This window comes from Saccostrea echinata, unplaced genomic scaffold (assembly GCF_033153115.1).
Source record: "Saccostrea echinata isolate AGI-Se365-2 ecotype Australia unplaced genomic scaffold, CSIRO_AGI_Sech_v1 ptg000034l, whole genome shotgun sequence".
NCBI classification, from domain to species: Eukaryota; Metazoa; Mollusca; class Bivalvia; order Ostreida; family Ostreidae; genus Saccostrea; species Saccostrea echinata.
This window is the reverse complement of record NW_026889783.1, coordinates 6631633-6657589: the sequence shown is the minus strand read 5'-3', so window position 1 is coordinate 6657589 and position 25957 is coordinate 6631633. Positions and strand designations below refer to the sequence as shown.

Below are 25957 nucleotides of genomic sequence, written 5' to 3'. Positions count from 1 at the left end.
TAAGTGAAATAAATCTGGCATCTGTTATTTAATGACGTACTTCCGGGGTATCTTTCATCAGCAGTACACATGTACTAGTTAAATGGGGAAAAAATAAGATAAAACAGACAACAAATGTGTGATTAAAGAGAAAAACAACGAATTTATTTAATATATTGAATAAAATGTACCGATAAGAACGAAAATATTATTACAAATTGGTAACAAGTGATTCCTGATGCGTATCCCTTTTCTTTTTCTCTATATAAGACGTAAAAATAAATTAACTCCTTCCCCTTCTATGGTTATTTAGAGCATGATTACTTTTTTCCTTACCTGCATAATAATAGAATTGTTTCCTCATTCAGCACGTGATATTTTAACTACTGTAAATTAACCGGTCACAAATATGGCCTTTTTTGTAACACGTACTGATGTGATACAAGGTAATCTTATCAGCCCTGTATCATTGTATTCCATCTCTAATCAAACATATCAACCCATACATACATGTAAAGCATCGACTAAGTAGCAGTGTGACTTCTTTAAAAAAGGTATATGCAACATAAATTAAAGAATTTGCTATTACTATTAAAATGATTTTATTCATGTGCTGCAGATGTTTGTGAAAACTGATGTACACGTATTGTGTTTATTGATCATAATGACTGTTAAATATTCTGTGACATATATGTTTTCTTTATTTTTTCTTTACAGCTTAGTACAACATTTTTAATGAAATATGTACAATGAGTTCATAAGCAAAAAAATACAATTAATTTAGTTCAATTTTTTCTTAAATATTTGAAAAGCTTTGAACACAAACAACTGAAATAAATCTTCTAATGTCGTTATCTCATCTTTATCTTTTCATTCAACATACACACACACCCTCACACATGTATACACATACACGTGTCATGTAGCTACATTGTATGTTATCATACCGAAAACATATTAGACCCTTTATAAAAACATAAACGTAGTCTTTGCATGCCACACTCCTCTTTCAAGAACTTATTAGAACACGTCTAAATATTAAACTTGATCCGTGCCCTACTCTTGGTACGTCTCGGTATAAGCATCATTCACGATGTAGGTGGTTTTGGAATAGTCTGTGTCTTCATCCTCTACAGTATACAGACCATTGGAATTCTTCTCCATCACTGGCTCCTTAGAAAAATGTTCTTTGTCGTAACCATTCATCTGCTTCGGGTCCTGTTTTAGTGTTCTTGACTGACGATGACTTAAAGATAAGCAGTAATGATTAAGTACAAGGCCACAATCTCAAGATTTTAACGATACGATTTTTGACGTGATGTTACAACGCTTAAGCTTTAATTCTCATTTTTACCAGTGTTTAGATATGAGCCAAAACTTACGAAAATTAGTTTCGTACAATTGTGAAAGATTACTTTTCGTATACACTATTTTCATTCTATTATACTGATATACCGTATAGTTATCTGTACATACTTTCTAGCTCTCACGACTGTGATCAGGAGCGTCGCTAATATGATGATCAGTGCAAGGCATCCAATAGCTATAACTACATAAACCCACCATTCCTGTAAAGAGAAGGTATCTGAATTAAAGTCAACACAAAGTGAATACAACACAACCTCCAAAATAAAAATAGAGTTATTATCATAGTTTCGTATTTATCAGAAAGTTCATTATCTGTACTTTCTCAGCTAATATATTACGACGAACAACACTGCTACAGGAATTCCAATTTAATTTTCATACCATTGGTTATGGTATGTTGTTCTTTAAAAGACTTTGAAAGATTTTTTTTCATCCTATGTATTCCAATGTAAAAAAAAAAAAGAGATAACTTTATTATGACTCCATCCTCTTGGAAAATGATTTTTGCAAACTCCAATACGCTTTATTTAAATATCATAAAAATGTTATTGTATTGAATTCTTTGATCCCAGCGAAGAATGTATAAATAACCTCATGCTATCTTCTAAAATCTTCTTTCTTGGAAGACTCCAGTTCATCATCTTTCATATTGTTAATTTTGAATTTACCGAGTGGCAGTAAATAAAATATACAGAATTGTGTAATATCTCGCTTTCACCTGCATATGATGTTTACATTTCCCAACTTATTCGACACTCAAGAGCATGTTTCGAGTACGATCAATTCTTAAATCGAGGGCATGCTTTTGACAGATAAGTTGGTGTTACAGGGATTTCAACAACCACGTTTAAAGTCGGCATTTCGTAAATTCTATGGTCGTTATAATGACCTTGTTAGCAAATATAACCTATTATTTGGTCGTATTTTGGCTGACTTGTTTCATACTAATTGTTAGACCTTTGTTTTTATACTGAATTTGACTAAGAATGTTCCATGTAATTGATCAATACATAGGGCTCACGGCGGGTGTGACCGGTCAACAGAGTATGCTTGCTCCGCCTTGGCACCTGATCCCACCTCTGGAATTTCCAGGGGTCCGTGCTTTATGCCTTCTTTACAGAATCGTCTTGTTTACAGATCTTTTTGAGATCCATCACTGTTTGTTATCCTCACCTTTTTCATTTGTTGTAAATTTTGTATTTACTGCCACCCGGTAAATTCAAAATTTACAATATGACAATTTGAGCAAAGTTGATTTATTTTATATGATCATATTCAGTTCAAATAAAACTTCAATTGAGGCCTTCATTTTCTTGTTACCGTTTGATCTAATTTGTTCATATACAAGCAGTATTAATCCGCCTAATCCTGCTTTTATCTGTATCATAAGAAAAAACATAAAGTGTTGGAAAATGAAACAATGGTACGAATTTTCCTGCTTTTGAAATTGAATCATTAATTCTTTAACTCTTTAAAAATATATCCATTGTATATTACAGTAAAGTTCCTTTCTTGATAAAAACATTTAAAAACTTTATCCAATAATGTTCTCGGATTTTGATCGTTTGTAACGTAACCCACCGTTCCTTCCGGTTCTGACTTTTTAGAGGCAGTAGAAAACACACGTGAGCCGGGAACTAGTTTAGACAGTTCCTGCTCTAACTGTACAGAAGAAGGTTGGTTCAAATCTTCCTCCTCAACTTCAGTTACCCCTTTCCTTGGCTGTACGAAATATGTGTACATACGTACATTGTCTCTGGAAAGTATTGTACATTATTCATTATTAAGGTGCGATGCCGACGAATGTTTACATAATATGCATTCTCTTTTACATTGTAACTTTTTTGCATACCCAGATCCAGCGACATATCCGGATTCTGTATTGAGCACTTTAACTGGAATTATTAGACCAAGACCTAAAATATGCCAAATCAATGCGTATATTGCTTCATTCAATCTTTCAACTTTTCTTTGTTTCAAAAGAATTTCATTAGTGGAATCCATATCATTACAAAGAATTGCATTTAAGCGACTAAAGTTGCCTTGTAGAATTTTTACCATTATTGGCGATGATCCAGGCATTTGATACAGCTTTCTGTATAATTGTTGAATTGAATCCCTGCATGTCCTTTGTCCACAGCATTCTAACCTTATAAGCTCTGCAGTCACACACTGATTTTAGAACGTTCTCCATGACTCCGGCGCTGGGAGGGGATACCGCTGCTAGACTGGAATCGGCGTTCATTACAGTTACTGTGTACTTGATTAATGTTACTGGTTCCCTGGGAATAGAGGTTATAACAAACTACATGAACAACACAACGTGGTTAACATACAATGTATAGTTCATCAATTTATATCTTTATAGAGTTTATGTCTTTACCCTTTTGAGGAAACATAAAAATTGTTCCATGATTGGATGTCTGTGGTCAAAACATGCTGGAAAACATCTGAAAAGTGAAAAAAGGTTTCAATATCGGTAGTCAAATATTATACCTGAAGAGGACATCACGTTAAGTGTAACTGGAAGAGCCTTTACAAGTGTCAGCTATACTGTACGTTTATTTGCTGTTGCCCACGCAGTGTTCAGTGAGTGTGAAGTTGGCTTTTGTTCTGATCTTGGAACAGCTTCCTTCAGTACCAGCTGATGTAACTGCTTCATCCTATTTACTGCTAACTTCCGGTTTAAACGACTCAGAGAACTGTTAATGAAGTCTAACTTTCCCTCCATATTTGGTCTTGGCCACTCTGTCTTTGTGTCATTTGGACTACTCGGTAGATAGTACAGTCTTGTGGCAATTGAACTAGATTTGCATGATAGAATGATCAGTAGTTTAATATAATTATTTAATACTAGTAACAGAAAATATATCAAATATGAAGTAATTTCTTCAAACTTACTTTTGGGTACTTAAAAAGGATTGTTTCCACCAGGAAGTATCAACGGTTTCTAATTAAACAAACATTAAACCATTAACAGAGATGCAGAAAAGGGCAATAATGCCCTATTAATGAAAAGTATCCAATCTCATGAAAATGCCCTCCTTCAATTTTAATGAAATAGGGCATTAGATGTAGTCTGCATATGAGAAAACCATTATATTATTTGTTTGATTTTTTGTTGTATTTTCAAAATCAAATTTATGGTCAGATTTTGTTTTTTCTTCCATCTTGTCCCTATGTGACAAAGCATCCGAGCAGATATGAGAAATCTGAAGAAGATATAGCACTTGTCAATCAGAAAATGTTCATCTTGAAATTAAACCTTTATGCCCATGCCTCTAAGAGTACCAGCAAAATTGAAAGAAATCTACGAAAAATATGGACCCTAAAACGTGCAAATAAATTGTCATAACTTTATTTAGAATCATGCATTGTATAAAATTGAGGAAGAAAAAGAAAACTCACCAAAAACTGTATTTATTGCATTTCTGATGTTATTTTCATCTTTGAGCTTCACACGCCCAGCTACGTCTACGTAATGGACCCGTGGGTTCTTACAGTCCTTACAAATCTGATAATGGGTCGATAGCTTGGTCGTCAGTGCTTTAAGAATTGTTGATTTTGTGGTGAGATGTCCATCTAACGTTGGGAACAGAACGACATCAACAGATCTACAAAGGTAATGCATCAGTTAATCATTCTGTTTCATCTTTAAGAGTTTTTAGCATTGAGTGACTTTAGCATTTAGAGTTATTAGAATTGAGAATTTTGAATCTTTCAAAAGACTAATTAAAACTGAGTCTTTTGAGAAATACCCTGGGTTTGTTGGCGTTTCCTCTAATGGAGAGAGCTTCATTCCAATGGTACACGTTCGCTGCAGACAGAACCCATTGTCTACAAACAAAAAGAGGATTTTACTATTTCTTGTAAAATGCTAACGCCTCAATGCTTATTTTAAGACATTTATGTACCTTTGAGGATGTTTTTATATGCTGCAAGAGCTTTATTGTAGATATCAGCAGCGGTGAGGGCGGTGGTCCTTTTTCTTTGTTGTAGAGACAGTCGAAGTCCTGATTCATATCCGTAACTCTCGTTCCCGGAATACAGCAGGACTTGCATATCTGGAAATTCTGTTTGGAACTCTTTATGAAACGACTGGTCTTTTGGGATGCTCTCTTGCCTAGGTTGTAGGAATTTTAGGCCACTTGTAACTAGGTATGATATGTCCGTTATATATATTCTGTAAGAAGAATTTACAATTTATCTCTTCTCTTCCCTTAAATAACTATTTCAATGAATTCATAAGCTCCAGAAAGTTTGTAATGACTAAATATTGTGCATTATACTGGTGAAAATTACCCATAATCTCCAATTTTGTACGCAGCGTCAACAATGAGAACATCAACATCCTTGTTTCCTATATTATGAAAGGAATGGATAAGTTTGCACAGTCTTTAAATGATATATCTCTATTATCAGTCCCGACATATGTAAAAATAAGGCATTATAAGCATAAAAATGTATTTAATATATTTATAATATTTAATATATTACCTGCGTTCGACCATGCTTGTTTAATGGCGGCCTTGATGCCGCTTCTGTAAATATTGTACACGTATCCAACCAGAGGCACGTGGTAGCTTCGCCCCAGTCCTGTTGTTTGACCCTTGAACACGCCATGATTACTGAGCTGACCAGAGTGGGCAAGTTGGTTGTTTAGAGAATGTGTGAGGTTTGGGTTTTTATGTAAGTCAGATGCGTCTGGACAATCTGAGCTGTTGTAGATGACTTTTGTGTATACTTTTCTGTTTTATAAACAAATATAACAAAATGAATAATTTGGAAATATCACATTCATAGCAGTATACTATTTTGTGAATGCTAATTTGAACTCGTATGACATTTGGCATAGGATTCGTTCCCCTACCTCTATTTCGTAGTGAGGTAGGCATCGGTTTTTGGTGCTCCTATGTACATCGCATACCTACAAGTTTCCAAAGATCAGAAATAAAATAGTTTACCTGGAGATACTGTAAAGATACTCTTTTTCCAAGATGTTGATGTCAGTACAGTTCTCACCTAAATAAGAAAAGAGTGGTCGTGATTTCTTTGTTATTTATTTTTTTTCAAGTTGTCAAATATACGGGTAATATCAGATAGTTATCCAAAGTGGATTCAAAAAGAAATTAATTGTTGGATGCCATTTTGACAAGCACAAAAGCTGTTTTAAACATGATTGTTTGTATAAATGACTAGTAACTGTTTACCTTTGGAAGTGTTTTTGACAGCATTTGTTATCACCTGTTTGACCGCTGGGATTTCCTTATCGGGAATTTTTCCGCTTAGTGTCACAGACATATTTCCTCCATTATGGGATGGGGTCGAGTGTACTGTCGTCACAACCACCTCGGGTGATGATGAAATTCTGAGGCTGGATTTAGAGTTCATTGTTGATAATATTGGTGTTGGACTTGTCTTGGGGGAAGTTACCTGAGATGTCGTTTTGGAAACACCCGTGGGTGTGGTCGTCTGAAATGACGAACTTGAAGCTATGCTAGACGTTACAGTTGTCATTGGATTATCTACAACCTTGCAATCTACTATAAATATTTTCATCATATCTACTTTCATGCAATTACATTCAGTTCTACCAAATGAAGTATTTAAGCAGGTTCCATTCAAGAAACATTGATCACCATGACAGCGAGCAAACACTGAGTCAGTGGTTGTAGGGCCCTGAGTTTTATTTGTACCTATGATATGTTTCGTGGTTCCGGGAGGAAGTGTTGTAGAGTCTGTTTTTGATACTGTGGTGGACACATTAGTTGTGGTTGGAGTAGCTGGCTTAGTTGATGACGCAGCTTTTGTCATCAATGATACATTCCTTGATGCAAGAAACGATGTTGGAGTATTGATTAAACCTGTTGTTTGTTTTTCTGTTGTTTCTGGTGAAGTTGTTGTTTTAGATGTTAATGATTCAGTTTGCACATCATGAGAAAAGTCTGTAGTAGGGCTGTTAGAAAATGTTTCTTTTGATGGTGAATAGGTGGAGGATGGGAATGTTATTTGTTGAGTTGTAGTTGGTTTGTAAGGATGCGTCGTCAGTTTAGATGACTGTGAAGCAGTGGTAAATAGCGGATAAAATATAGATATTTCACAAAATCGTCCAGTGAACCCCGTTTTGCAGTTACACTCAAAATCGTTGTATATATTTATACATGTTGCATTATTCTTACATGGGCTACTATCACAATGCAGTATTTCTTCCTCACAGAATTCTCCTTTATATCCAGGCCGACAACAGCATCTTCCATTAAAGCAATGACCGTCGTTCTTACATACAACTCGTGGGCACTCCAGATCCCGTGATAAAGCAATGGATCCATTTCTACAAATTGGGCCCCTCCAACCATGCGGGCAAATTTCTGTGTTTGTTCGAAATGATTTTAACATACATTGACTGCCACTAAAACATAAAGCATCTGAATAAGGACGACATAATGTATTGGAATGGGCACAAGTCTTCCCGCTAAACCCTGGTTTACACACACATATTGCGGTCCCATTTCCCAACATTAAACAAGAACCATTTCCACAAAACCTACATGCATTAACTGTTGGAGAAACTGTACTACTACCAGCAAGCTTTTCACACCTAGACCCTGCAAAGCCATTAAGACAGTCGCACGAATAATTCCCAACAACATCATTACAATATCCCCCATTCAAACATGTGTCATTCTGGCATTCGATTACTTCCTTCTGGCAAAGCTCTCCAGAAAACCCTATTAAACACTGACATGCACTATTAATACATTTACCATTGTTCCTGCATGCATTCTCTGAACAGTTATATGATACCTTTCCGGATGATGGTGTGACTATAATTGACGTCATGCGCTTTGTGGTAAGTGTGGTGCTTGTGGGTTTCGTTGTTGACAATGTTTTTGTTGTTGCAACAGAGGTGGTGGTGCTTGTAAACGTTTCTGTAGTTTGTGTTATCGTTGGTGTTGTAATTGTTGTTGTTGTAGTTGTCGTTGGCGTTGTTGTACTTGGAGTAGTCGTTGTGGTTGTGCTTGTTGTGGATTCTGTTGTTGTGGATTTGGTAGTGGTGCTTTTGATTGTGGTTGTTATTACATTTTCACAGAACATTCCCGAAAATTCTGAACCACAGTGGCAGGTAAATGTGCCGTTTGCCGCATCAGAACATTTTCCATTAAGGCATGGATTGTCCTTACAGGTTGTTGGAATTTCACAGTTCATTCCGCGATATCTATCAATTTGTGTGAAAATAGAACATACATACATATATTTTTGGAAAGCAAACAATTTATACATCTTTTTTTTGTTTAAGCATCGGCTAAATTGAATTAATGCGTAAGTTGAAGAAAAATGAAAACTGTAATTGGTCTAGAGCGTTAATTACTTTATCAGTTAAATCAGGTAAAATATTTTTCAACCCTATCTTTTGAGACGCTGATGATACCTCGGGTGGCAGTTACAGATGTAGCTCCCCGGGGTATTACGACAGGTTCCACCATACAGACATGGGTTCTGCCTACATTCATTTAGATCGATTTCACACCGGTTACCAGTATACCCAGGAGGGCAACAGCAGAAAAAGACATCGTTAGTTGTGTTGCTGAATTTATCCATGGAACAAGTCCCACCATTCTCACAGTGTTGTCCTGCAATTTATTTATTTTAATACATGTAAAACAAATAGTAAGTACTCCTTAAATTAGTAATATTTCTCCAACCATAAGGGATATACTAATTATAAGTTGGAAAATGAAATCTCCGCCTGTTACTAATTATAATATGTATATAGAAATATTGTTTCTTTTGAACCGTATTCAGATGTTATACCTGGACAGCTGCCATCTCCGATTGGTCTAGTACAGTCCTTGCCCTCCCAGCCCTGGTCACAGATTTTTGCCCCGGTGCTCTCGTCACAAGTATAGTGACCTTTACAATCCACGGAGGGGATACAGAACACAGAACATTCATCACCATAGTAGTAAGTCTGGCACTGTATCGCCATTGATAGTCTCAGTCTGGATAAACATTTATACTTGATATGGATCAAGGATAATACGAAAAAACACGCATGAAAAATGATGATTACCTTAATACAGAAAAATCAGTTTTACATTTCTTTCATTTGAAATTTCAAAGTGAATATTTATAATTGAATTATAATATTTTTAAAGTACAGCTATTTGATGATATACCTTGATGGCCTTTTACGTGTTCCATTCAATAGAAGTTCCCGGGATTTTGGAATCTTGCTTCCTTTTTCTGTGTAAATAAACGAGAACCGATCGACGAGTTGTTGTGTGAAGGGACCATCTATGTCTGTTATACTGATGTCTACACGAGCACTTCCCTATAACACGATAAGTAACACAGTTATCTTATATGTCAAGATCATTTTGAAAACTAATATCTGAATTCAGAAATAGATGACTATCATTTAACTATGATCAAACTATCATTATCCAAGGATTTTTAAGTTTTTTTTCTCTTTTTCTTTCATGATACTTCAGGAAAGAAAGGAAATTGTTATCACTTTGTCATAAAACTAGAACTTCTCCCACCCATGTCATGCGGATGTATTTAGAAACATTTTCCCAACATTGTGATTTGAATATATGTTATATGTTAAGTTGAAATAAGTGAATAACAATAAGTACTTAGCAATGATCTCATCAAGTGTTCGACTCTGAATCTCTTTACATAATGCAAGATTTGCTTTTTGCATATACTATGCCAAATGATTTCATCCTGTTTAATTCATAACCTTCCATTCTGTAATAGGCAGTTCTCTTGGTGTCTGATCTAGGAAGACAAGGTCTGGTGGTTGATCTGCATTTAATTCTGCGGATTGACACCAAGTCCTGTTGGGGGAATATATTTATAAATGAGAAGAGGCATTATCTATTTATCTGTTTGTTCAAGAATGATTCATGATTTATATTATAGATTACAAACAAAGAGAAAATCAAAGAAAAACAAAAGAAAAAAAAACAAAGACAGGTTTTAATATATATTTAAAGTATGAATACACGTTCAATCATTCCTGTGTGATTAAATAGAATGAATGCCTATGAAATGGAAATGTTTGTGTTTTGTCAAACAAGAAGTATAACATTTATACGCACTCAATCGATTACATCTACGGTACTTGGCTGTAAGTTAGTCATAATTTCATCTTTGCACTTTGTTTTAATTAAAAAATTTCTTTTTAAAAAATATATTGCAACGTTATATGTAGCTCATTGTTTATGGATATAACATCATAAAAAGCAGAATTATTTGCAGTTTCTTCACAGAATTTCAAAACATTTTTATTTGTAGATGTCGGCGTGAAATCACACATCAAAAGCAAAGTTGAAACTTTATGGCACACTTTTGTTAAGTTACTAATAACTTTGAGGTTAAAATTTTTGACTTGATGATTTCGTAAATTATTTTCAATTTTTCAGTATATCAGATTTTGCAAAGTTTTCAAAGAAAAGGGAAATTTTAAAAATGCTGGATAATTTAGTGGAAAAAAAATTGGATATTGGGCCAAAATTTACCTCACAGTAAGTTTTTTTTTTAAATTCAAATAAATAGAGTTTTTCAATGAAATATACAGAGATAAAATGAAATTAGGACTCACTTATGGCCATATATTGTAGATGTTATGGCTATCAAACATATTATCTTAGGAATAAATGCGACAAATCCGAAAAAAGAAACACACTTCCTTGTTCTGTTTGTCCAAATAATGAATAAAAGTGCAGTGACCCATAACAGGAAACAATTTCTTTTTTGTTTTTGTAAACAGTGTGTTCTATGACTATCAGGCAACTAAAACAAATGTAACCTTTTTGCTGATAAATTCCTCATTGTACATGTATATTCCTTTGAAATATTTTGATGATATTGGTGTAACTATGTATTTTAAGTGTTCAACGACGTCTTCACATTGCATAAAAAGACATTTTCAGATAATTTATTTAAGAGAGGCATATACAAACAATATTTTAAAAGAAATAAATTTTAAATTTTAAATGCTTAGATGAAAATCCCAGTTATGAATCATTTTGATAATGCTTCTTCGAGACAGATATATATTGAGAAACTGAAGGATATGCTGATGCTGTGATATATTCAAAATTTAGGACTATCAAAGTAACAAAAATTTAATTCTTAAAATGAGACAAATGAGAATAAAAAAATGTATTTTTTAATTGAAACAAAGACAAAGCGCTATCATAGAATTTATAATTTCACGTACCATTTCTACTTATTTCAAAACATTGGGGCTATTGTTAAGTTGTTTTTAAAATTGTATTCAATGGCACACATTAATTCTGAATTGACATAAAGTCCTTTTAGAACCACTATAAACAAAGATAAGGATTGTACTCACCCATTTCCATTTGGCGATACACATATTCTGATGACGTAATCACATCTGTCTGAACTGCACTTGTTTGACACGGCGAGTCCATCACAACAGTTTCCATCAAAAAGCTCGCTGTTTGTGTTGTTGTATTCCTTTAGAGTGATAAATAAAGTCGCCCTGGTGCTCTCCTCAAAAAACGGATAAAAAATTGAAGGAAACATGCTTGAAATAAAGCAATTCTTGTAGAGAATGATCAAAGTAAACCCAGATGTAAAACATTGTTTCTTATCAGCAGCAGTATATAAAATTATCAATAGAATATCTATTTGTATATGGTACCATATTTAATTAGATTTCTGGATTTCTGTGAGTTTTTTATTCTTTGATTTTTTTTACATACTTTATTTACGGAGCTTTATGTGATATTGATATAGAATCCCTCGTAGAGGGCCACAAATGTTTAAGGATATGGGATACTAATATCAAAGGATGACTGCACTTAAGGACATGCGAAAATTGCGACAAAATAAACTTTCAAAACAAGCATTTTTCTTATTGCAGGAATCGTCAACATGTAATCTACAACTTCACGTAATTACATTAAACAAAAGTATGTATTTACGATTTACGAAGCTGTTTTCATAGGTGGGGGTCATCACAATATCTTGAATCTCCGTACGATAATGAGGATGCCCACATTTTCACTGACTTTGTACATAGTCAGCGCATGTTTGTCTATTGTTCTCCGTTTAACAGTAGTTGTATACTTGCATTAATGATGTTGTGTCAAAAGGAGATTAATAGACAAACATGAGCTCATGGTTTAAAAGAGAAAAAAACTGCTTCTTCTTAGATTCGCTCTCTCTGTTGTGACCAAGGGCTTTGACATGTAGAATAATATAATTCACCACGTGATTTCTTACCTCAGGTAACTCTGTGAATACTAAATTCCGTCACGTGACTTGTAAGATACCATGTTTTGTGCTAACTAGGACACTCTTCTCGAACACGTTGAATTGTCGGGCATCGATTCAAAATATTCTTTACTTACATGTATGTGCTCATATTGTTAATTTTGTTTTGAAACCTTTGTAAATAAGTAGTGCACTTGAACCATACAGTATAAAGAGAGAGATGGGAAATAGTGATCACGTAATTTAATACATGCCAATTTTATTTACGTAGTCTAATTTTAGAGTCATTCTACAATGTTAGCTCCACCTCTCATGCATACCTAATGTTGAATCAAGGGCAGGTAAGTGTAAAATCTCTATATTTGGAAAGGAGTAGGGACAAAAAAAACCCTAGAATTTTTTATTCCATCACAGTCTAAAATTATTTTAACATTTAAATTTGATGCCAAATTGATAGAAGTCCATAGTGAATATACAAAAGTGAAATAAGATTAAGATATAAAAGCAACAGAAGCGACGGAAAAAGACCCAAAACCCAGCGTTAAGTGCAGTTATCCTTTGTAAAACTGTACAGACTATATTTATTGCTAAAATACACATCTATTACAAGTTTTCCTTTAAAACCATCCTTATTCTGCAATCTTCTTAAGAGAATATATGTATGTATATATATTGAAATCAATATAATGCAAAAACGTGAAAAATTGCTGATACTTCAAGTGGTTTTTCTATATATTATTATTTCTATAGATATATAGAAATAAGAATGTCTTTAAAGAAACTTTGTGATCAATGTGACTTTGTGTTGTAGCAAAAATTAAACCTGTACAGACTGCTTTGCAAATGAATTTTCTAAAACACATAATTAGTATCCTATATCCATAAACTAACAAACTTATACACGTGTAGATGTTTTCTAACAAATCTAACTAAGGAATAGTTTCTATTTATTAACATATATAGTTGTTAACTGTCCCTCCATCCTTTATATTGTCCTTTGTAAGGATGTTAAGCCACTTTATGTAAAGAATTTCCTTTTCCACTGAACACATACTCCTGTTTCCAAGTAAATGTCATTATTTTACCTTCTTTTCTAAAACTGTCCAGACATTGGACATCTAAGTATCTCTGGAAGTTTATTTTCTCCTAGATACAGAACATTATGTCCTATACCTAGCCTCTTCTGGTTCAATACATCCTGTGTTTTGATAATGTTTTTGATAACATCTAGGCTCCATCAATCATTAGACTAGAAAACTTTATTAACAGTATGTACATTTTTTGCATTTTGCATGAGTTACATGTACTTGACATGTTCCCAGATTAAGAAATTTAAAACAATTTTTAACACTTTTTGAATCAAAAATTGGTATGAATGACATAAATTCAATAAAATAAGATACTCTTTGTATCCATTCCGTCTTTTCTTTCAAATGTGTTGATTCCGAAAAAAAAAAAAACAAAATATATTTTCTCTTTGAAATTAAAAGATATGAAAAATCATCTTACCTGCTGCGACAAAGATGTAAAAATACAAAGAAAAAGGGCAATTCCGAAAGCATTCCTTACGATATCCATATTCTTCACAATCAAATAAAAACTCTATTGATATCAGGTCTAATATTTATAATCCATAGTAAAGTTATTTTAACTTGAGATCTGACCAAATTCTGGGGGAGGCGGCATCCGCCTAGTAATTCAGACACGAACTTTATTTCAGCCAGCCCTTTTATGGCATAAACAAATGTAAATAATGAATCAAGCCCGCTTAAATTCTTTTAAACAATGCGTTTAGGTTTCCTAATCTCTTGGACTACTGTTGCAGAGGTGCTGAAGACCTGATAAGCTGGGCGCTTTCTACCACCGGTACTGTGTCTTTTGACGAGGGTTTGTTATCTTCAGTTTGGATAATGATGTGTCATTTGCAGGCTAATAGTTCCTCATTATGTGTGACATAATTAAAACCTAAACAAACTTAACCAAAATATTTTGTTTACAGATAGTGAAATGTAAACGTCTTAATATCTTCATCTGACATGATTATCTTCGTAAAAATATTTTTTACAGAAAAGGAACTTGAATAAAATGCGAAAATAAGTAAAGCCAGAGATACAAAAAAAATTACTGAAATAAATTTTAACTATTTATCCCAAGGACTTTAAAAAATGCAATTATTTTTAAGATGATCAGGATTTTTTTAATGATAACTTTGATAAGCACAAATTAACATTATACAAAGTTCTTTATATATAATCAGAAATTACCTCCTCCCCTTAAAAAAGTTTATTTTACTTATTCTTAGCAATATTTATGCAAAAAATTGGAATAGATAGGACAGCATCTTCTCCATCTATTAACAAATAGTTTGTTAATAATGATGAGAAACTTCCTTTTATGGGATAACATGTTCTGTACAAATGTAATAATTTGTATTTTTGTTTATTAAATTGCTATTCAATGATGTTCTAGTCATATAATTGAGTAGGAAAACAAACTTTGCAATCCAGTTCACACCACCGTTGCTTCTTATGAAAACAAGCAAACGTGAAACTCGAAAATCAATATAGTAGGGCGTAACAAGGTAGAACTAAACACACCCAGCTCTTCACTTGTTTACACTTTATTGTTATCGGTGCTTTTGTTTCTAATGGGATGGAACAGTAAGTTCTACAAATACCACAGATTATCTTCCTAAAATATTAGAGGGATAGATGGCTATGATATTTTGAATATATTGGGTCAGGCTGTGGAAATCCTATCCAACAGTCAACAAAAGTTGAAATGCGCAAAAATAGATATCTGATTAATTTTGTAATGATAGATTATAACCGTTAACATAAGAAAGCTTATAGTGAATGATTAATAGAAGAAGTCCTTCGGGTGTTATTATGTTCTACTTAAACCGGGATCAAGTTTAATGATTTTACGAGTGTCATAGGGTTTCTTTTCTTGGAATTTATATAAATTTGCAATTGCGCGTTGAATTTATTGATAAAACACAGTGCATGGAAGTATGGCTTTCTTTCTCTCAGACCCAACTTTTAAGAATTGTGACAATTAGAATGTGAAAGTTACCAGTACATCATCTTTTCTCTCTGTTGATTGAGCTAGTTTCGTTCTAACCTGAAGAATATTAATTTAGTTCAATTTGCTTTTAGTGTACTTCAATTCAATTGAACTAGGGCTGAAAATTTTGAATTATTTTTAACTTTGCTTCGGATTGGGCATTTGCTTCTGGTTCGGACTGTTTTAGACGTAGAACCTGGTCTGTAACAATGCTACAGTCAAAATGAATCCAACTTACTCTTTAGAAAAGCAGCACATTTTAACAAGGTATGTATTGATTAACACAAGGTTATTATATGCAGTATAAAGAAATAGAGTACTAGCTAAAATATATTCCTTTATCTGGATATTATGAAGGCTTAAAAATATGCTTAATAGATGAAAAAGACAAATGACGGGTGTTTATTTATTATTTTTGAAAATCATTCACTTGAATTTCTTATTTATCTTATCAGATTCGTACTTGCACATAAAGTATTGCTTAGTGACGTTTGGTTTACACACACATAAACCATATAGATATTAGGATTTATATAAACATTTCTAGATGTAAGAAAGTAAAATAAGAAGTCTTCCATCACTCATATTATCTAAAATATCTATTTCAAAGTAATAAAAGAATCGATAAATTGAATATACGAAATATAACATGTATAAATAGGTGTAATTTTAAGCATTGCTAAAGGTGAACTGTCATCGTTATTATAATTCAGGCCCCAAAAAATATCAAAATGTCTCAGCAATGCTAGTCAGTTATCGTGAAATATGAAGATAAAGAACAGTATTCAATCTCGAAAGTCCAATGAAACGATACAAATTTGGAGCAGAGCAAACACGGAATTCAAAATTTAGAGGTGGGATCAGGTGCCATGGAGGAGTGCGCAACCCCTGCCGACCGGTCACACCCGCCGTGTGCTCCTTGTCATCATCGGGGGAAAAAACCCGGAGAAATCCGTAGACAGTTCAGTGTATAAATAATGGCCTAACAATTCTATGAAAAACGTTAGTCAGCATTTGGCTCAATGATAGGTTGTATGTGCTGACAAGGTCATTGTATCGACCGTAAAACTTGCAGAAGGATGACTTCAAACGAGACTGTTGATATCCTTGTTTCATCATCTTGTTTGTCAATAGCTTGCCTCGTTTCAGAAATTGCTCATACGTAGAGCATGCTCTTGTGTATTGAATCAACCGAGAGACATAAACCCCATATGCAGGTGAAAAGGGTATATTGCTACATAAGTAAGGGAAGTTGACGATTGAAAAGTCGAAGTCATCACGTTTATCATAAAGCTTTGTTGTTAGGTTACCATAAACGTCTTTTTCTAGTCCAGTTAAATATCTAAATATGAAACAGATCTAACAGAATCTGTGGTATCTTTTATTTCAAGCTCACTGGGATATATCGAGTCGACGAATGAAAGTAACTATTGTTAATTGATTATACGTCGTCGATATATCGAAATGTTGAGTTGAAGGCCACAGGAAGTGTTTTCTTCTTCTCATGTAGAAGTTTTTGAAGAAAAATTCTGCTTCAAATGAATACAAAAATAGAGATCGTTTCATTTGTCAAAGCAGAACAAATTCCATTTTATATAGTAGAATAATAAAATTTACTGTAGGAAAATCACTGGAATTATCAAAATTGTCAGGGGAAGAACATTCACAAAGCGAAAACGATTCATGAAATATCAAGTTTATGATATTTAAATATGTATAATAAATCAATTTAAACAATATATCAATAACACAGATTTGCATCTGAAAAAATTACGAAGACGTTCACTGAGGAAAAAGATTATCTATTGGTAATTTCTATTCCTTTTTTCAGCCATGAAACAATCAACTGTAAATGCATCCAAGTTTTCAACTTAGATGTATGACAGTTCTAAGCCAGAAAGCATTTTTTTCATATGTATATTTAGAACATATTCAAGTATCTATCAAAATGTCATCAGTTTGTTTTCTTTCCAAAAGAAGTTAAACAGGTATTGGAGAATAAAAAATCTTGTTTTTCCTAGATACAGAGCAATGTGTATCTTGACATTCTCTATAGTATTAAATGCATCATGTTGTTTTCCCCTTTCTTTTTAAGGTTGACTTTTCTCATGAGAGTTGACGTAATAAAGTCGTAGATTTCATTTCACCAAACAATATACAGTATAAAAGGTGAAGATAACGAACTGTGATCATTCTAATAAATCCAGTGAAGAATATGAATTGTGAACAGGGTAAAAAAAAAAATACCCAGACCCCTGGAAACAGGTAGAATCAGGTGCCTAGGCGGAGTAAGCATCCCCTGTCTACCAGTCACATCCGCCGTGAGTCCTCTGTATTGATCAGGTAAAACGGAGTGGTATGAAAACTATGACCTAACATGTTAGTACCACCCAGGTTGTATTTACAAACAATGTCATTATAAAAACCATAAAATTTGCAAAATGCTGACTTTAAACAATATAGTTGAAAAATATGTTACATCAATTTATACGTCAGTAGCCTGTCACTGTGTAAAAATTGGTCGTACTCAAAACAAACTCTTGAATATCGAATCATTTGGGAGAGATAAACACCATATTCAGTATTTTGGATAGATGGCATGCATTTTTAGTATATTTTCTTGATCTGTTATTTTTATAAATGCTTCATCGATTTCATAAGTCACGGTAGCCTAGTGGTAGGGCGCTTGCTTCGTGATCTGGATTCCCGGGTGCGTCGCGCCACATCAAACCTAAGACGTAAACATAGGTAGTGACTGTTCCTTCGCCAAGCGCCTGTCACTAGAAGTGAAAGTCACGGGTCTTTTGGATGAGACCTTAAAAACCGAGGTCACGGTAAGCATTGCCACGATTAAGAACCCTCACTGCTCAATGGCCCTGAGTGCCGAGTATAGGTCTAAATTTGAAGCCCTTCACCGGCATACGGTGACGTCTCTATATGAGTGAAAATTTCTCGAATGGGACGTTAAACAACATACAATCAATCAATCATCTAATATTTCCTCAGGTTCATGTAAAGATGATAGTTCTTTATAGATGTTTGTTATGATTGTCAGTGTATTCATGATTTCAATACAATAAAAAGTTCAAATAATATCACAGTAAAGATTCAAATTTAACTAAAAGTATTTCTCTTAATATCTTCAATTTTTGCAATGTCAGATTATTTTCAAAATCTGTTTTAGTTTAAGAACCAGATTCGGAATATTCACTTTGCACATAATTATGAAGATGTACAAAAGAGATAATTCAATTTTGAAATTAAAACACGAATTATTTTAAGTCGATTAGGTATTTTAATTATTTTTTATGCTCATATATCATGAAATGGTATATATCAAGTTTACATCACAACTGTTTATAACATCTGAAAAGTCACTTATACTCTCCTTTTTATACAATGTATAAACAGTAAACATAAAATTGGATTTCCCCATATGCAGGTGATAAGGGTATATTTCTACATGAGTAAGGGAAGTTGACGATTGAAAAATTGAATTCATCATGTTTATCATAAAGCTTTGTTGTTGGGTAACCATTAAAGTCTTTTTCTAATGAAATATCCAAATATGAAATAGATGTGCCAGACTCTGTGGCATCTTTTATTTCAAGCTCACTGGGATATATATCGAGTTGACATATGAATGGAAGTAACTATTGTTAATTGATAATACGTCATCGATATATCTAAATGTCGAATTAAAAGCCACAGCTAATGTTTTCTTCTTCTCATGTAGAAGTTTTTGAATAAATTCTGTTTCATATGAATACAAAAATAGGTCTGCTAATAAGGGGGTGCAATTGGTACCCACTGGAATTCCAACAGATTGTTGGAAGACCTGATCTTCAAAAACTACATTAGATATTGTCAATCATAAACTCAAGCATCTTTTTAATATCAACTTCATAGTACTTGTGTGTACAATCAGAATGTTTCTAACAAATGAAATATCTGGAGATAACGAACAGTATTCAAGCTCAAAAGTCCATTAAACATTACAAAACAGGTGCAGAGCAAACACGGGCCTCCAAAACATCAGAGGTGGGATCAGGTGCCATGGAGGAGTGAGCAACCCCTGCCGACCGGTCACACCCGCCGTATGCTCCTTGTCATGATCGGGAAATAACGGAAAAATCCGTCGACAATTCAGTGTGTAAATAATGGCCTAACAATTAGTATGAAAAACGTCAGTCAGCATTTGACTCAATGATAAATTGTATTTGCTGACAAGGTCATTGTATCGACCATAGAACTTAAGCAATGATGACTTTAAACGAGACAGCTGATATTCTTGTTTCATCAACTTGTTTGTCACTAATTTACCTCGTTTTAGAAATTGTACATATGTAGAGCATGCTCTTGTGTATCGAATCATCTGAGATATAAACCCCGTATGCAGGTGATGAAGGTATATTACTGCATAAGTAAAGGAAGTTGACGATTGAAAAATTAAAGTCATCACGTTTATCATAAAGCTTGGTTGTTAGATTACCATTAACGTCTTTTTCAAGTAAAATATCCAAATATGAAACAGATGTGTCAGACTCAAAACAAAATAATTTTGCAATTGAATAATGACAAGGTAAGTATATTTACGAATTTCATTTTTATTGAAGAAGCAGCTGTATATGATGGCAAAAAGCATAGACTTTAATTGATCGTTGGGAATGTTTGTATATTGTCGTACGTTGTAATGTTACTGATTTTGTTAAAATTTTGTTATTTCAAATTTTCTTAAAGTTCCTTGGAGTTTTTAAGTATCCACATCTGATTTATATAGCACTTCTCCAATATACTGTTATACAGTACTCCTGAAGTTTCTCCTTCACTGCTCTCTCTCTCTCTCTCTCTCTCTCTCTCTCTCTCTCTCTCTCTCTCAGCTGATTTGGTACTCAAGAACATGTTCTGAGTACGATCAATTTTTAAACCTTGGCAGATAATTTGATGTTACTTTATCGTTTAAAATCATCATTTCACAAATTCTGTGGTCATTATTATGACCTTGTTTGTAACTACACTCTACTGTTGAGTTTTGACTGATGTGTTTCCCACCAATTGTTAGGCCATTGCATTTATATCTTTTTGACCAGGATTACTCCGTTTATTCGATCATTGCAGGTGTGACCGGTCGACTGGGAATGCTTACTTCGTCTAGACACCTGATGCCACCTCTGTTGTTTCTAGGGGCTGTATTTTTGCTCTGTTCACTTCACGATTCGTATTCTTTACTGAATTTATGCGTTTGATCACTTTTCGATATCTTGTCCCTTTTCATGTAATGGAATCAAAGAATGGAATACGCACGTTTCAAGATATTGATGAAAACATGCAGTGTCTGCAACGAGTACCGGGCATATAAATTATATGTTCGGTGAAAAGGTGAAGATCTGTAAGTTTTTATGAACAAGATAATATAAACAAGCATCCTGAGAGTATTGCATTAGCAATACAGTGTACTAGTCCCCTACCTGCAAGTGTAATCTGGTTCCCGTTAAAAATTGAAAATGCCATAATTCCGTCAAAAATCATTAAAGCGGAACGAAATGCAAACTTGATCTATAAGTAAAACTCTTAAAAATTGAAAAGGTCGTTATTCCGTAAAAAATCAATGAAGCGGCACGAAATGCAAACTTGATCTGTAACTCGTCAGGATACACTCACATACCAAAAATCAGCTCAATATCTGCAAGCGTTTAGAAGAAAAGTGCGGAAAACTAAGTGGACAGACTGACAGACAGACAGAGGGACAGAAGGACAGACAGACAGACAGCTAGACAGACGGACGGAGAGACTCAGAGGAAACCTATAGTCCCCTCCGGTTTCACCGGTAGGGGACTAATAAAATAAAGAAAAGAAATTTGCAAACTAGCAATTTCTTTTAGATAAAACTTTTAATAGTCTCCTCTCGGTGTTTTTTACAAAGTTAAATTTCAGTGCCAATTACAGTCCCATTTTCATTCCTTACTCCAAATAAAATGGTCATTACAAAATAATTGCAGTTGTTTTCTGTTTCATTTTTGACATTTTATATTGGATAACAGCATTCTACCAGATGTACATAATAGCAGAACAAAATGATGCATCAAACCATGCAATTATCATTAATACATGTACAATCTTCTGTTGACTTTGTCAATGTAAAATTATCACTTACTCGAGGATGTACTTTGATAACCATATTTAATGAACAAATAATTATGTAATCTGCATACATATAGCTGTACTAAGTTTTTCCTCTTACATATCCTTATACAAGGAGGAAATAAATTAAACAAATGCACTTATATATGCACTATAATACATGTTAAAAACCATTAATGTAGCAACCGTCAAAAAGACAAAGTTTACAAAACAAAAAATTCAGGAACAAACGTCAAATATAATATTATATGCTTTAGTCGATCCCACACAGTACCAGGGGCATGACTTTTTGCATTACTAATGTATCTCAATATGAATGCATGAATATAAGTTGATCTTCAATTTAGGTTCAATCAATCAAGTTATCTAAGCTCCTAATATTAATGTATTGCCACATCATCACGTTAAAATCCTACAAGAACTTAACATTACGAAAACGGCCACATATTGTGGAAATGGGTCCATCATTGTTCGTGATTTCCATTTCAAGCGAAATTAGGACGAAGCGCAGGTTCGAAATTAATTTGGAGGTCAGGGATTACTCAAGAATTACTACTCACGCTGACAATGATATAATTTGATAGACTGCGAACACTATTACCGTTTCGCACCTACTTCCAGGTTAGTGAACAAAACTTTTCATATTCCAATGATTTTTCGTATAATTTAAACAGATCTTTATGTCAATTTCCATAAAATTTGGATTATTTATCAAAAGAAAGAGATAAAATTCCATACTTTGTTTAAACTTGCAAATTTTACTAAAGAAATCAATGGAAATCAGGAAGTGTTTCTAACCCCCATCCCACTCCATCGACATGATCCCCAATCGAAATTTCCTTTTACAAGTTTACAACGCTGCATTTCATTTCCGGAATTTTGCTTAGTATTTCCGACATATTTTAAATTTTATTTCCGACAATTTTTATTATCATTTCCGACATTTATTCTTTTTTTTCATTTCCGGAATTTTTGCAGGGTACCTCTCTGGCAATTTAATGTTAACCAAGTAGGTGGAAATGGAATTTTAAAAGACTATTTCAAAACACATTTTCAAATTGTTTTTTAGCAAAGAGGTGTAATTAAGAGCAATTAATTATTGAACACTGCTAGCTATCAGGGTTATTAATGAATTACTTTAATGAAGTCTACTTTGCATTCAAAATAACTTGCGTGGCATTTTCCCAAACATTATGAATAATGTGAGTGTGAAATGTAGGCAGGAATCGAGAGTTACTGTTTGCAATTCTTTGATGTGGATTACATCAATGATAAGAAACAAGATAGGGAAAAAATCTGTTTTGAGCGATGCATCTAAAGAGACAATACTTGTAGTCTGTCAGCTTACTCGCTATAACTTTGAATCAAAACTTCGTAGGTTTATCCAACTCTAACATTGCAATATATTTAACAGCTGTAAAATTAAGCAGCGTATGAATTTCAGGCGAACCTATCAATATTCTTGTCAAATCAATCAATGCTTAGTTAGTTGTAGTTCTGTTTAATTTTTCCCATTTGAAAATGAATTGTCAACCAATGTCATTAGATGTTACAAAATAATATAACAGATGATCACTAAAAGTCGTATTTATTTCAACTGACAAAAAATTTTCCTTCCAAATATATTTGTCAACAAAGCAATCCAAAAAGATGGACGAAATTGTCACAACAGTCACTATTCTGTACCTTACAATAACATTCAGAAAAAATTTATTCAAATTTTAGATTATCTTTTAAAAGAGCAAAAGTATTCAATATTGAATTGAGTCTTTAAGAAAGTAAAGCTAAGAAATTATCAAATACATTAAAATATTTCGGAAAGCCATGGTGCTTTAATCAATAATCTACTTATTATATATTACACGTATTTGAGAAGATTGCACTTCATTATCAAGTTAAAGTAGATCGTTATCTTGTCATATTGTAAATTTTGAATTTACCGGGTGACAGTAAATACAAAATTTACAACGTGACAACAATTTTGCATTTTACTGTCACCCGGTAAATTCAAAATTTTACAAAATGACAGTCTTATCACACAGATGTACTTGATCTCCACAATTTTCCGTTTCCTTCACGAATATACAATTTTTCTATTATTGTTCCTCACGGTATTTTTTAGAGTAAAATATCACAGTTATCTGCACTCCATTCCAAAGAAATGGTCTAGCTAATGTGAAGTACAGTTTTAAAACCACGACAGACTATACTGAAGTAAAATATACACTGAGCTTTATATCTATTAATAATTCGAACGAAAAAAGGATGTGTGCATATGTTTATTTTTCATTTGATATACATGACTGTATATTTTTTATTATCTATCTATCTATCTATCTATCTATCTATAAATATATATATATATATATATATATATATATATATATATATATATATATATATATATATATATATATATATATATATATATATATATATATATATATATATTCTTTCACCATTTTAACCCCTTGCCTTCATTCTGTGAAAAATCATCGATACTAACGATAGTTATGTCAGAAACAATTCAAGTGCACCTTTGGACTGCCAAATGTTATTAAAACCAGCTTTGTAACACAGATTTTAAACTGTAGTTAGCTTTGCTGTTAACCTTAGTTCCATCTGGTCAACACCAAAAAAGCAAAACCGAAAAAGTACGTACGTATTAGTGCTGTTAAATATTTATCAAATGTTTATCAACATCAAACCATTCTAGACAACTGTCAACAGAATATGTATATTTTAGAAAGTGTTTCGTTTTGATGTGGGGTGGAGCTTAATTGAAACGGCTGTGAAGCCCCGAGGGAACCAAGCTGGCTTGTGTATACCTACCTATATACACAGGATGTTACCTGTATATTGCCTGTAAATGTTTTCCTAAGACATAGTTTAACTTCGCGTGTTGGTCAATCGAAATGTTGATCGTCAAATTTATGAAATAAAACATGTTAAATTTTTTATGTAGACTGATTCCTTTAGTTAGATTCTTTTTTTAAAATATGTTTGAATAAAGGAGACAATTTTAGTTTAATTTTTGCGTTAATAAATTTCATGCAGTTCTGCAACAAGTTCTGCAACAGTCCTCGAATCATGTTAACTGAATTTTCGGAAATGGAGAAATTTTGGGATCGACGCTTTCCAAGCATGGAGTATCTCGTAATTAGGGAATACCAAATTGGGAACATCTCGTAATAAGCGTTTGTCACACATCCAACAGCGAAGAAACCGCCAAGAGTCTGTTGGTTTAACAATAATTATTTTATTTCCTAAGATGGTAAGGTGTAATGTGAAACCATTATCCATAAATATTTTCTCCCAGATTATTTTTTACTTTTAATAAATTTTATTGAATTTTTACATTTCCACAACGTAAAAAAGGCCGTGTGTACGAACTGACTTTTTGCATTTGTTTCACGTTCAGCAAACTTTATGTACGAATTGACTTCTGTGGTTTGCATTGACTTCTTATATACGAATCAGTTTTTGTACGAATTAACATTAAGTCGGCGTAATTTAATGAATATTCATGAGGCGAGAAATATTATAACGGCAAATATCAGTAATTAAACTTTGCGCCAATCAACAAAATGTCATTGATATAACTTGAGAACAATGTACATTTAATTTTCAAACATCGAAACGACCCGACTTTCATTATTTTGTCTCTGCAAAAATTGCCGCTAGGGTCCCCGTCATTTTACACTGTTGTTTATTCATCGCCCAGACTAGCAGCAATAGCCTGTGGCTATAAATAGCCACCGTCTAAAAAACACTTGACTTATTAATTCTTATCACAAAGAAACAGTGTCGTCTATCTAACACAATATGAATAGGATATATGCAAGTATTTACATCCGTACTATACCGTCCTTCATCTTCCTATAAAACAAAAGTGTGTTTAACATATCTTTCAAACATATCTTAGAAAAATAAATTTAAAGAATATTAATTTGTATAATAGCAGAGACATATAAAAATATATATGTCTCTGATAATAGTGAAAGCTTTTTATAACCCCTTCGCAACTAAAATCTATAACAGTTATTGAAATTTGGAACTTTTTGAGGAATTTAGTCGCATCTGTCCAAAGTACTTAGTATATTTGTTCATTTTTTTCCGGTCATAGCGCATAATAATTATTATGTTA

General features: G+C 33.2%; 1 protein-coding gene across 1 annotated transcript; it reads right to left on the bottom strand.

Moving 5' to 3' along the window:
• Positions 1-973: 973 nt before the first annotated feature.
• LOC133199317 (uncharacterized) lies at positions 974-11910 on the bottom strand. Its single transcript, XM_061335130.1, has 20 exons — positions 11714-11910; positions 10094-10190; positions 9525-9679; positions 9160-9347; positions 8777-8978; positions 6558-8563; positions 6312-6369; positions 5845-6095; positions 5650-5707; positions 5262-5530; positions 5106-5184; positions 4756-4961; positions 4249-4297; positions 3907-4151; positions 3731-3797; positions 3406-3629; positions 3200-3263; positions 2929-3103; positions 1456-1547; positions 974-1225 (listed from the first exon to the last, which is right to left on the bottom strand). The coding sequence occupies exons 1-20, from the start codon at positions 11908-11910 to the stop codon at positions 1036-1038; spliced, it is 4872 nt and encodes a 1623-aa protein (XP_061191114.1). The 3' UTR covers positions 974-1035.
• Between the last annotated feature and the right edge of the window lie 14047 nt (positions 11911-25957).

Bases quoted from the DNA above. Each gene is read 5' to 3' on its own strand.
- LOC133199317 (XM_061335130.1), bottom strand. From the start codon at position 11,910: ATGTTTCCTTCAATTTTTTATCCGTTTTTTGAGGAGAGCACCAGGGCG. The intron at 4,962-5,105 runs GTATTTCTCAAA...TTACCTTTGTAG, and splicing joins GAAACGCCAACAAACCCAGG to ATCTGTTGATGTCGTTCTGT. The intron at 1,548-2,928 runs GTGGGTTACGTT...TTCTCTTTACAG, and splicing joins AGTCAGAACCGGAAGGAACG to GAATGGTGGGTTTATGTAGT.